The 13731-nt window shown below is 39.4% G+C and overlaps 1 protein-coding gene across 11 annotated transcripts in view; it reads left to right on the forward strand.

Annotated features, from left to right (window-relative positions):
• Pikfyve (phosphoinositide kinase, FYVE-type zinc finger containing) overlaps positions 1–13731 on the forward strand; it is a 94124-nt gene continuing 80393 nt past the window's right edge. For 5 of the 11 annotated variants that reach the window (XM_063237375.1, XM_063237382.1, XM_063237379.1 and 2 more), the window contains exons 1-6: positions 35–266; positions 4160–4340; positions 5755–5904; positions 6160–6192; positions 9397–9515; positions 9875–10046. In XM_063237375.1, coding sequence (XP_063093445.1) covers positions 4169–4340; positions 5755–5904; positions 6160–6192; positions 9397–9515; positions 9875–10046 — 646 coding nt within the window. In that variant the 5' untranslated portion in view covers positions 35–266; positions 4160–4168. The other 6 variants (XM_063237384.1, XM_063237385.1, XM_063237377.1 and 3 more) reach the window with 5 other exon arrangements.

Genomic DNA, 13731 nt, shown 5'->3' on the forward strand with positions numbered 1-13731 from the left:
GGGGGAAGCCAAACGCCGCAGCAACAGTGTAAGCAGCTTCGCTTCCTGCTGCTACCGCCGGCCGCCCGAGCGTCTCGAAGCTGCGCTGCCGGCGGGCGTCCTGCGCCTGAGCGGGGTGAAGCGGTGGCCGGGGCGCAGGGAGGCCGGCGGGGCTGGGGCGGGAGGTGCAGGTACAGGAGGGGACCTGGGGTGCAGCCCGCTGAGGCCGGTAGTGGGGAGGAGGCCGGCTTGCGGCGCGCCGGGCCGGAACGGAGAGGGAAGCGGAGGTAAAGCGAGAGCCGGGGCCCCTCCGCCGGGGTCTGGAGGCCGGGCTGTGGCTGTGGCTGGGCCAAGTCGTGCAGAGGACTTGCGCGGAGGGAGGGTTGGTGGGCTCCGGGGTCCCAGGCCGCGCCGCTGCGGGGTGCGGGGTACGGCAGCCGGGAGGGGCGCGTCGCGGAGGCTCCTTTGACAGCTGTGAGTTGCTCTGCGCCTGGTCCCAGAGCGCGAATTTAGGCGGGAGGGGGATGAGCTGCGGGAGAAGTTCGTCGCCAGTGCAGGGTCTCCCATATGTGTATGTCTCCCCGAATTCCGCCATGCGAGACGACTCCACGTCAGTACACTATTTCAAAGTCTTTTTTTTTTTTTGAGGGGGAGATTTGATCTCCTGGTTCTTCCAATTAGTGCTACATTTCCCCTTTTAAAAGAATGTTTCGAACCAGAAGCATGGGAATGGAGTGGGTGGATACTTCTAGGCATTTGCGGAGGGAGGAGGGTTCTGTCCAGTTGAGCAGTGGATCTTTCCTAAGATAGCCAAGAAATAAGAGAATCTCTAGAATTTTGTGTAAAGCGAGTTATTTCTGGTGGGATATGTTAAATTACTAAGTATTGGTTCAGTGCATCTTGTGCTGTAAAATTAGTACAATATTGATAGTAGCGGTAGTTGTTTGACATACTGCGCTCTCTTATTTCTTACTTATTTGAATCTTGTTTTGTGCCATTCCCAAACCCCCAGTCTGTCATTATTCGTACAAAAAATGTTTTTAGTTTTTTTCTTTTTTCTTTTTGGTTTGGGCCTCTGACAAAGATTGGTTAAGTCTCTTCTGAGATACAAGATAATTTCCAGAGCCCTCCCTTTTTCTTTTTTCTGGGAAAAGTAATATGGGTCATGTAATTTTTTTTCTTTTACTGTTTCTGTTGATGTATTGGCCAGTAGTTAAACAAGAAAGCTTTCCTGAAGGAAGCTACTGTTACTAGTATTCAGTTGTCTCACTTTATCAGATAAACTTTGAGTATTTAAAAAAGTTGTCAGAAATGACCGGATTGATATGTGGATTTTCTGCTTAAAATTTTGCTATTGACTGACAGATCAATTTATTTTCTACATTTTAAGACCTAATTAGCTTAATGATTGGCTTTACCAACAAAAGAGTTGTAGTATTTACTCCACTGGCCTCAAAATAGGGAGAGGCAAATTATTGGTGGAACTCTAGAGGTTTTTACATAGATAGGTTAAGTTTTCTGACTACCTTTTAGGAAACAATCTTCATTTATATTATGAACAGTTATTAAGATGCCAAAAAAATGAGGACTGTTATTAGTTTTATGAGGAACTACATATAACGTATATTTTAGAGACTGGCTGCATGTTTTGATGACAATTTTGATCCTGGTTTGTCAAGTGCCTGATGAAAATTTTGTGTCTAGATGACCTTTAGAAATCATTCTAAGACCGTCGGGCAGATTGCTAACTCTGTTTGATATTACTTTTGAGGAAATAGAATGTAGGCTGTTTTCCAGGGCCTGAGAGTTGTTACTGTCATCACACTGTCCTTTGTTTTGTTTAAAAAAAAAAAAAAAAAGCAAAAATCCTGTATTCTTTGAAAGATAAAGCAGTAATCTTTTGTTTAGTTTTTCTTGTTTGGTCATTCTGGATCCAGGACCTTGTACACATAGGCAAGCGCTCCACTGCCAGTCTACACCCCTAGTCAGAAAACTTGGATTTAGACCTTTCTTTTGGAGACAAGGGTCTTGCTATGCAGTTCAGTCTGGTCTGGAACTTACTATGTGACCCAGGCTGACCTTGAACTTGTGGTGATTCTCCTGACTTAGGCATGCGCCACTACACCCGGCTAGAAAATTTGAGTTTATACTTGATCAATCATTGTCTTGTTTCCCAAATTTTTATCTTGGATTATGGTTTATCATGATACTTTAGGATTGTTTTCTACCATTCCCTAACCTGAGACTTCTCTCCATCTTCCATTCCTTTTTATTCCCCTCCCTTCCAGTGAACATCCTGAAATCCTGTTCAAGTCAGTGGTTACATTTCTGCTCTAATTTACTAATCAGCTATTAATCAGGCAAAGCCTTGAGTAGTTACAAAATGTAAATAGGCTAGACTGGAAGTCTGTGAATTTTGATCTAAAGAAGAACTTTGCAGTAAGCCTTGGGGTCTGGTCACAAGTCTACTACCATGTCTGTGACCCAAGGAAGTTGTAGGTTCCCAGGTGTTGGTTGCCTCAGGTACAGTGTAGTGTAAGGCTGTGTGCCTTCCTGGATGATGGTAAAGGTAAAATGAAATGATAGATGGGAGTTTGAAGGAGAAGAGTATTGTGGAAGAGTGTAATGTCCTCTTTGTAAAGTGTAGATTAGCTTACAAACTATAGCAGTTTAGTAACTGGAGAGTTACACTTTCTGTTTCTGATGTATAATTTTGGATGCCAAACAGTAGGGCAATCCTTCAGGACCCCTCCTGACTCTCAGGATCTATTCTTGTTACCCGTTCCCCATACCTGTTCCCCATTCCTTTTCTTCAATGAATTTTCCTGTTCTTAATCTCCATTGTCCCTTTGAATTCATTCTTCGATTTTGGGTATAAAAACTCAGTGTTTAACATCTAACATTTACCTTATATCATCTTGGAGTTTCCACTGAGTTACTTGGAAGGAGACAAGGTTTCCCTATGTCATTCAGGCTGGTCTTGAACTCACTTGTGTAGTCTGTACTCCTAACCTCTTCCCTCAGCCTCCCAAGTACTGGGATTAAAGGTATGTGCCACCAGGCCTGGCATAACTCAGGTTATTAAATGCCTTAAAGCCAAAGATACTGGTTCTTGTTTAAATTGTCTTCTATAACAGATTGTATAATAAAGTGAACCAACCTTTAAAATAATAAAAATAAATATAAGAAAAGTGCCAAACAATACACCTCAGCATTTTCCTGTAACCTCTAACTAGTGATGTTGTAGTTACTGCTTTGACTAAATTAAGATTTTTCATTATTTATAAATAAAAAGCCCTTTAAGAAGATCTTTGTGTTTAGTATATATAAGTTGAGGCTTGAAGAGAAAAACCCAGGCTCATGCGCGAGAATGAAAGGTGATGGAGAGCAGCTTATACTTTGAGGGTTACAGGTGTTGAGGGGTGGTTTGAACTAATTGTGGAGATTATGCGGAAATGTCATCCAAGGCTGACCATTTTGTTTCCTTTTCTTATGTATGTTTGTTATTTTTTTCAAAGAGAAGTTGAAATAAGATATTTACATACTTACATAAAACCAGTTTTTGCCATAACTTTAAAAGTTACTATCATTTTTTCCAAAAAAAAGCCATACAGGAGGATCATTGTGAGTTCGAGACCAGCCTGGGCTCCAAAGTGAGCTCAAGGCCAGCCTGAACTGCACAGCGAGACCCTGCCTCAAAAAAGGAAAAAAAAAAAAAAAAAAGCCATAGAGCTGTAAATGATGTGAAAACGTGTTTTCTTTTTGTGTGTTCAGGTTTATGCCTTTCCTGCAAGGTTTAAATTCATTCTGATTTTTTATAATTTGAATATTAATATTGAAGTAAGATTGGTTATATAATCACAGTTTTAGGTTTCTAGAGTCTTCCGCTCTAGGAAGCAGTCTTTTAAGCGTTAACTTTAATATGCTCAACTAGATTTTTAAAAGTTTTTTAAATTTTTTTATCAGTACCGGGGATCGAACTCACGACCGCCTGCTTTCAAGGCAGGTGCTAATGCCGCTGAGCTAAATCCCCAGCCCCATATGCTCAACTAGATTTACTTTTTGCTTTTCTGGGATAATTGTCACAGTATAGGACTTTGCAGATATTTGCCTGTTGTTTGGAATTGGCTTTTGGTTTCTGAGAAACTTACACATCTCTCGCTTGTTTCTTTTTTTTCAGACTCATGAAATGGCCACAGATGATAAGACTTCCCCAACCCTGGACTCTGCTGGTGACCTGCTCCGATCTCCCACGAGTCCTTCACATCTCACACACTTCAAACCTTTGACTCCTGATCAGGATGAACCACCGTTTAAATCAGCGTATAGTTCTTTTGTAAATCTTTTTCGGTTTAACAAAGGTGAGACTTGTTCTTAGAGACCAGAAAACTTCTAGTTCTGATTCTCTGCGGTTCCTTCACTCAGCTTTCAGGCTGAGTCTTTGCAAGAAAGTGAAATATTAACAAGGTAATAGCTTTAGTCATATGTGCTTGAGACTTTAAGAAGAAAAAATAGAATTTTCACTGCAGTCTCCTTAATTATTTATAACTCAAACTTTGAATTGAAAACTAAATGTTAAAAGGAGGTCCCTTGGTAAAGATACAGTAACATTTTCATGGTTTTTAAAAATTTTTTATTAATGTACTTCAACCTTTTAAAATTCATAGAATGGACTTTGTTTTTGGGAGATTCATAGCCAAAAGATTTTAATTAGGCACTGGGGGAGCAGTGCATTGGAAGGAAACGTTTACCAGGACTGTGATGGCTTACATCTATAACATGTACAATGAAATGAAGAGATACTTCTATTTAGGTCTTGATATTTTTGGTTTTTGAAGACAAGAGTCTCACTATATAGCTCAAGATGGTCTTGAACTGGGGATACTTGTCCTGCCCACAGCCTTTCCTTTGCATTGCCGGGATTACAGGCATGTGTCACCTTGCCTAGCCGAAAGGATACTTTTAAAATGAACTCTTCTTAAGTGATATGTTTTGTGTCTGGAAGAATTTTAAAAAATACAGTCTTGTATCTTTTGCTTTCAGTTTGTCTTTATTATTTGAAGCATGTTAGAAAGTAATCCCTTAGGGGGTTAATAATTTAATCAACTCAGTAGAAATTTTAATAAAACTAACTGAATATTACTAGTGGTCATGTTTAATGTCCTAAAAATTGTTAGTATATTTTTGAGACAGTGATTTTTAATGTTTTAGAATAGTTTTACAGAAAAGTGGGAAGATAGTATAGTGAATTCCCATATGCACCCACACTGGGTTTTCTTTTTTATTAATGTTTTGCTTTAGTATGGCATATTAGTTAATAATAAATGAACTAATGACATATTTGTATTAATTACTGTATATTCTGTATTTCGTTCAGATTTCCTTTATTTTTATCTGATGCTCTTTTTCTGTTTCAGAATTCTATCCAAGATACCATATTACATTTAGTTGTCATAAAACTTTATTACTTTAGGAAATACTTATTAAGAACTTAGGCACTGTTTTAACAGTGTTAAAGAATGTGTACTATAGTCAGAAAATCTAGGCCTTTATGTGAAGCTTGCATTTTATTTTTAATATGGTCAAACAATTTCAAATGAAAAGTAAAACACATATATCATGTGTATATGATTATTAGCCTATAATTTTGCCCTATTTGAAGGTTTGCTTTAAGAAGTATTTTAATTTTGAGTTACGCATCTAACATATATTGTTGTCCGAAATATTTTAAAGAACTTTAGGTTTTTAACTAATGCCAAGCTTTCCTTTGTGCAGAGAAAGGAGAGGGGGGCCAGGGAGAGCAGCAGCCTCAGAGTGGAAGTTGGGCCAGCCCTCAGCTTCCTGCGCGGACTCAGTCTGTGCGGTCACCTGCTCCTTATAAGAAGCAGCTCCACGAGGAACTGCAGCGGCGTTCTTCGGTCCTAGGTAAGGCAGTGTGCTCATCTTCTGCCTGCCTGTGTGTTAGTGTCCCCTTGTCATTTGCTTTGGAGATTGGTTGTTGACTTAACTTTCCTGCTCTTGAAATAGTTATGCATTCTTCAGAATAAATGAAGCTGTAATTGTTGATACATGAAAGAAATTCTTAAGCATGTCGATAAACTTTGATTTAGGAATGGTACACACCTCTTGACTGTTTCTTTTTTTTTTTTTTTTTAAACTTACTTGATTGGGTTTCATCAGAAAACAGTTTGCAGCATTCCCAAGAGAACACAGGTCAGTTTCAACTTTGTGAATGAATTTTGTGTCTGTTGTTGAGATGCTAATATGCATGCCGCCGGCTGCAGAGCTGTCAACTCTATTGCTAGGCTGCTACTGGCTCTTAACCTCGGTCCTTGTTGGGTGCACACTGCCAGCGTGGCAGTGTAAACTGAGTTCCCCTAGCTTGCTTGTTTCTACCCCAGTCTACACAGTCATCTTCATTTCCGTGCTATTCCGAATGTGGGCTGAGGGTCAGTGGTTGAGTTAAGAGAGTAGGAGGAGTAAAGTGGCGTATGTTTTATTTAGTTCTGTTAGGACTGTAAACGGTGGAGTGGGTTTCCCAATTCATGGTGATAGAACAAAGGCTGGGCTGCAGCACAGGGATCCTGTCTGGTCTGGTCGTCTTCCCTATGTGGTCCCTGAGTGAAAACAGCCATTGTAGAGTCATATCACTGCCACAGATTTTCTTGGACGAGCTGTGTTAACAGTTTGGAGGGAAGAGTTGGAAGATTGGGAGAGGCTGAGAGAAACACATTCTTCTTGTATTCCACACACCTTTTCCACTTTGTTCTTTAGCCTCGATCAGGCTATAGCTTTTGCATCTGACCCATGGCAGTGTTCTATTTTTGTGAAGGGAGTTCTTGTGATTTCTATGCTGAATTGAGACATTGTTGTCTGAAAAATTTCATCTGCTGCCTCTTTGGTGAACTCTGAGTCTTCAGTGTTTCAGATAATGCCAGCCTTTGCTTTGCTACAGAGAGAGGAAAAGGGAGCCAAGGAGGGCAGAGTTCTCTGAGTTAAGCATAAAAATTCTTTGCTTGTAAAATTGAGGAAATCGAGACTAAAATCTAATCTTTCAGGGATTATAGCCAAGCTTTGCCTGTGGAGTTGTGGTACACTTGACTTATTCAATAAATACCTCTAGGCAGAGCTTGTAATGTCTTGCTTGCTGGGTTCCTAGACTTTTTATTGCCTTTATGAAGTCTACCTGCCTCCTGGATTCTATCTCGCCGGCATTTGAGCTTCACAAGCCTCGGACTGTTTGGCCAAACAAGTTCCTTTCCCTGCCAATGGGGAGCGTATTCTACAGTTGACTTGTTCTTTGACCTTAGGGAAGTTAGTTTGCTTTGTAGTATCCATGTAGTTAGAGAAGCAGCTAAGAATACTTGCATAAGGGAAGATGAATGGGCCAGATTTTCTCTCAGTCTCTTCATCATTTTCAGAGATGATGCTGTGGTTCTGGGAAGGACCACACTCATTCTTTGTGGTGGATGATGCTGTTAATACTTTCTTGCATTCCTAGTAGCTAAATGAAAGGACTTCACAATTTATTGTTGTCCATGCCTGATAGCGCTTCCCACAGCTTCATCCATGTCCTTTTTCACCCTATAAATCCTCAAAAGATTCGCTTTCTTTTGAGACTCAAGAAAAAATTTATCATGCTAAAACTTACATATTAATAACATATGAGGTATATACTGAAACCAGGGTATAGCTATAGAAAGATTAAAGTTTTCAAAAATAGGAACAGTTTAGATACCTAGTTATCTTAGTAATTAAATTCTTATGAAGTTCTTTATAAATCTGGATTTAGATGTCAACTTGCCATTATTTTGTATTCCTTTCTAGAATACCCAACCAAAGTAAACAAACAAACAAACAAACACACACACACCTAACATAGACCCAGCAAATATGAGTTTGAGTTTCAGAGTGGATGTTTTCTATTTTATGGTAGTTCCCTTTACCTGTGGAGGATATAGTCTAAGACCCCTTCGTAGGTGCCTGAAACCACAGATTGTGCCAACCCGATACGTAGCACGCCTTTTTCTATACATACCTTCCTACTTGTGATAAAGTTTAATTTATCAGTTAGGTATAGTAAGAGAGTAACAATAACTATAGTAATAAATTGTAATAATAATTAATAATAGCTCTGTGGTCTTTCTTGGAAGAGTTAAGCTATATACAGTAGTTTCAGACTCAGGTAGATTGTGGGTAATTTAACCTCGGAATATGAAACTAGATGAGGGGAGACTCCTCAGGTTGGGGTACTCTGTAGGTTACTAGGTTGCTAGGTTTAGGCTACTAGCATGTTGATGTTTGTTGTCAGAGTACTTTCACTTTACCCTTAGGTTTTGAAACTGTGGGAGCCAGGTAGAAAAATCAGTTTTAATTTTGGTCTAAAATAAGGAAATAACAGGTGGCAGCTTTGGTGGGCATATCCTGTTCTGGCCACAAAACTGGCTTGTTTCATTAGTGGCAGATTTGGTTTTTGTGTTGTTATTTCAAGTGTCAGTGAGGTGCAGGGTTGGGGAGAGGACAGGAGCAGGAGGATTGGAGTTTTAGCAGTCAGCTAGCAGTTTAGTGTGCTTGGAACTTGGTCATATTTACTGTGGTAAAATTTTGCATTCTGTGTGTTCTGAAGTCTTTTAGAACCTTTAGAGGCTGGGCTAGTACATTTCTTTCTGATGATCTGCCCCAGAACTGAACTGTTTTTTCCTATTGCTTATCTATTTGACTTTCGAGACCAAGCTAAGTTAAGCCCCTGGGATTGCCTTTTCTTCCACTAAATGTGCAGTGGTTGTTTGTTTAGATTGGGATCACAGAGTGCCAGAAATCATTAATAAATTCTGCCATGTAAGTGGTATTCCTGTCCCAGTCCTCCGAACGAACTATCAGTCATTTTAGATCTTGTTTCAGATAGTCCTTATTACTACTTTTTTTTTGGTTTGGTGTCAGGAATTAAACTCAGGACCTTGTGCTTGCCAGGCAAGTGCTGTGCTGCTGAGCTGTATCTCCAGACTCCTTATTTCTCAGGGAACAATGTTTTACATTGTAATAAGAAATACTTCAGCTGGGCATGGTGCATGCCTGTAATCCCAGCACTTGGGAGGCTGGTGCAGGATTGGAAGTTCAAGTTCTGTCACGTGATTTAGTGAGGCCCTCTTCCCAAGTGAAAGGTGAAGGGTAGGAGCGCAGCTCAGTGAGAAGGCCCAGACTCAGGCCCGAGTACTGAAAAACAAAAACAAGAAACCCTAGAAAACGTTCAAAACCTGTTACTCTTACAAAGGCTAGTTTTAATTATTAATCTATATGTTTGGGGAAATATAAATATATACTATAATAGGAGACACCTTGTATCTCTTGTGTACAGTGTTATATATAGATGACTAGAAATTATTAGCAAGATTGCTTTTTCTTTTAAATCTGACTCAGATACAAGAAGGAAAGCAGAACCTACTTTTGGAGGTCATGACCCTCGTACAGCTGTTCAGCTTCGAAGCCTCAGCACAGTGTTAAAACGTCTCAAGGAAATCATGGAGGGGAAAAGCCAGGTATTGTCAAGTGTTCTGTTTAAGTGCTTATTAGGTCAGAGTAATAGATATTCTTCTGTTGTCTTCCAGACATTTTATTACCTGTGTGACTAGGATTCAGCTTTCTTTTCGTCCTCATGGATGTCCGGTTGGACCTAAGACTGATGTTTTGGAAGGACCACCCTTTTGTGATTGCATTATGAATCTTGTATATTTGTGGAGAGAATATTGGAAAGCTCTCTTATATGTCTCCTTCGTTTTTTTCCATATGAATTTTAGAATTAGCTTGTCATTTTTTGCAAAAGAAACCTAGGATTTCATTTGCTATTGAAACTTAATCAGTGTTCTTAAGAAGACTTCGTACATTTTTGCTGTTGTAGGACAGTGACCTGAAGCAGTACTGGATGCCAGATAGCCAGTGTAAAGAGTGCTATGACTGTAGTGAGAAATTCACAACCTTCCGACGCAGGCACCATTGCCGATTATGTGGGCAAATCTTTTGCAGTCGTTGCTGTAATCAAGAAATTCCTGGAAAATTTATGGGCTATACAGGTAAATGCATTTTATTGATAGTATTATAACTTTTAAAGGTCATGACAATAAGATAGCTGTAGCTATAAAATAGCAGTAGTGGGTTTTATGTGTAAGACATGGAAACACGGTGATAAGGGGCCATAACTTTGTCCTTCAGAACTTCGCAGTTGAGTAATGAAGTACATGGAAATATTCATAAATAGAATAAAAGCTGGTATGTCATACATACTAGCAAAATACCATAGCAATATTAAAACTGCTCAGACAATAATGGTTGTAGTAGATTTCTAATTTATGTTACTATGAGCATTTTTACTTTATAAAATAAATATCCTTGACTTACACTGTTTTGGTAAATTGTGTCTGTTCTATAAAGAACAGAGTCAGATTTTAGCAGTATAGGAATTGAAGTTATTTGTTGAAACATTATTTGGGAGTGGCAATAGCAGAAATTACCCAAAAGAGAACACTGAACGGCTGTCTTGTTTTTGTTGTGGAAATATTCCTGTTGCTCTTGTTCACTTTTTTTTTTAAGCTTAAACTGCTGTAGCTTTCAGAATTGCCATTATTTTTTACCTAGATTAAGACTCCAGCTTTGTGTTTTTTTTTTTTTTTTCCTGGTACGGAGTATCAAACTCGCAGTCTTGCTCCAGCTTTGAAGAGACATTTTTTACCTTTGGTTTTGTCTATAGTGAATTCATTTTTCATATTGTATGAAAAATGCAAATTTGTATTCTTTGTGAAATGCTAATTTAATCACGTTAGAGTATTCTCTGTCTAATACACTTTCAAAGCTATCATTACTCTTAGGATAAAACTCATCAGGTGTATATGGCTGGTGTATTAGTTTCTCAGGGCTACTATAACAAAGTACAGCAAATTTTGAGTGGTTTAGAATCCCAGAAATTTTTTGTCTTACAGTTACAGAGGTCAGAAGTACCTAATACAGATTAGGAAACCAGTATAGGGATTCTGCCAGTTGCTGGATTATGTCTATTTCACATATACCTTCCAGAACTGGGGAAATAAAAAACAGAGCCCACTTAACCCATTGTGAAATGACTTGAGGTAAAACTGCACTGATCACCTAACCTGCATAAACTACTGTGACTGTTGGCCCATGTTTGGGTCTTCTGGGGGTACTGTAAAATTAGAGCTAGTGTCTGCTAGTCCCTGAGAAGTTTGACCCTTATCTTCTTATCTCATGGTATTGTCACTTTAGTAAAACACCAGAAATTCCTTTGGTGAAGATAGAAAGATGTCTTGGATACTTTTCTCTTTGGTGAAACCAAATATCTGACACTCAAAGGAGTCAAAGTTAAAGGAGAAAATATACCTGACACTCGAAGTTAACTTTAAGGGTGAAAGGTTTCCATCTATAGTCAGCTGGGTCCAAGGCAGGGCCTTCGTACCACCCACTCCCAGAACTGCTGGATCAATCAGTGGACCCAGAGAATAATCACACATCCTTAATCTCAGCATCACACGGATTCAGCCGCCTCCAAAAACTCTCACCTGTCAGTGCATGAGGCTTTGAGGAACAGCAGATTACCAGTGTGAGTTTCTGGCAAGGTAGTGGCATGCTTCTTTAAGGGGATCTAGTCTCTTCATTCAAGGAATTCTGGGCCAGTAAATGGCTGAAGGGTGGGAACTGATTGAGGGATGATGACTACATTGATTCACGTGTTAGGCTCCAATCCACCGGCCGTGGAATTCTTCTCTTTGTATAGTCAAATAAGAAATTAGTCGTCTAGTCTGCTTCCCATCCAGGGACACTGTGATGGCTAGCTAATGCCGAAGGTCCCTTCGGGTCAGGCTGTTCTGACTGCTGCTTTGACTCTGATGTCTCCTTGTCTCTGGGTATTGAGTGCTGCTGGTTCACCTCTGCCACTCTGGAATTCAGTTATCCCCATTACATTTAGTTTTCTTGATTCTGTGGCAGCAGCTCCTGGTGTAACTTCTGACTTACAAACAACATTAATCATAAGAATAGCCAAAGCTTTTCAGGGGCACTGGGGGTCCCTTTTTGAATTTCCATAGTGCACTCAAAGGTCTGTCCTCCGGGTGGGTCAGCAGGTTTTTTTTCTTTTTTTTTTTTGGTGTGTGTGACCAAGTAAAATTTGTTATGGACAGTGTGGTAGAACAAAGTTCCCAATATCTATGGAAAATCCTTAAGTTGCATATGAAGAAAATCTGTGAGTTCATCTTTTTATTTCCTCGCTTTATATACTGCAGGTAGCTGCTGCTGGTAGCTCATCTTTTTATACTACTTGCTAGTTCGGCACAAATGTTTTAATGTATTAAATACATGGTGACCCAGAACCTTGTTTTTTTTTTTTTTTTTTTGTTTTGTTTTTGTTTTGAGTAGTACTGAAGATCAAATCCAGGAGTGCTCCACCACTGAGCTATGTATCTCCAGCCCTATTTTTTATTTTTTATTTTTTTGATACAGAATCTCACTAAGTTACCTCAAACTTGTGCTCCTCCTACAGAGTCTAGAATGGCTGGGATTACAGGTGTGCACCACTGTGCCTGACTCCTTAAAAATACTGATTTGCTATATCCGAAGGTGAATACTTTGTGTGTCTCTCTATTACCATAGTGTACTATAGACGGTGTTTTCTTTGCTACTGGAAATAAAGTCGTGAATGCCTTCACATCTGATCTGGTTTAGAGAACGTAGTCCAGAAACTGAAGAGCTAGTTCAGAAAACTTGCCTTAAAATTCTGTTCTTCTAGGACCATTCTTGGTACCAAAATCTTTGTTCGAGTTCTTTAGGGAAACAAGCTATGCACACAAGGACACATCCATGCCTGTGCACACACACACGTGCACCTGCCCGTACATGTGGGAGGTAGGGAATTGGCTGGAGTGATCGTGGTGGCTGGGAAGTCTGAAATCCAGGCAGGCCCATAGGCTGGAGATTCCTGCAGGATTTCCATTTTGTAGAGTTGGGATTTCTTTTTCTTTTGGAAACTTGAGTCTTTGTTCTTCAGCTGATTAAGACTCATTATGAAGGGGACTCTGCTTTACTTAGAGTCAACTGATAGTAAATGTGAATCACACCAAAAACAAAACAAACTTCATCTGTGCTTTTTGACCAAACAGCTTGTATAGCCAAGTTGACACATTGTAATAACCACCTCAAAACGGAATAATGTGTGCTGGGCGGTTATACATTGAGACCTTGAATAAATAAATGTGAAATACCTAGAACAGTGCTTGGCAATTGAAAAGGTTTGAAAAGTATTAAGTTGTAACTGGTATTGGTAGCAGTAATGTCTCTGCATTTGTCATAGTTTTAAAATTTTATGTTTGTGTGTTGCCTGCAGTGGACTGTGATTCTCTGGCAGCAGGGCTATGTCTCATCCATCTTTGTGTCCCATCATACAGTACTTCAGTGTGTTCATTGGACCCTTGTTGTTGAATGTTCTTCATGAAATGAAAAGTTGTAGTCAGACGTAACAGTTTGTGTTGATTAGATAATTTTAGTTCTAATATTTATGGGAGATATCCTTTGTAGTGTTAAGAAAAAAAAGGAGACCTTTGATTGAAGTTTCTTTTTGGTTATTGTTTAGGTGTCAATTGAAGTGGGTATATAGGTTTTTTTGGAATTGTAATAGATGTTATCTTTTAAATTGTGGAAGCAGAAATTAATGCAATAAGTTACATTTTATTCTGATTAAAATACTTGTATAATTTA

This window comes from Cavia porcellus, unplaced genomic scaffold (assembly GCF_034190915.1).
Source record: "Cavia porcellus strain 051 isolate PalLab524CR breed Dunkin Hartley unplaced genomic scaffold, mCavPor4.1 scaffold_26, whole genome shotgun sequence".
NCBI classification, from domain to species: Eukaryota; Metazoa; Chordata; class Mammalia; order Rodentia; family Caviidae; genus Cavia; species Cavia porcellus.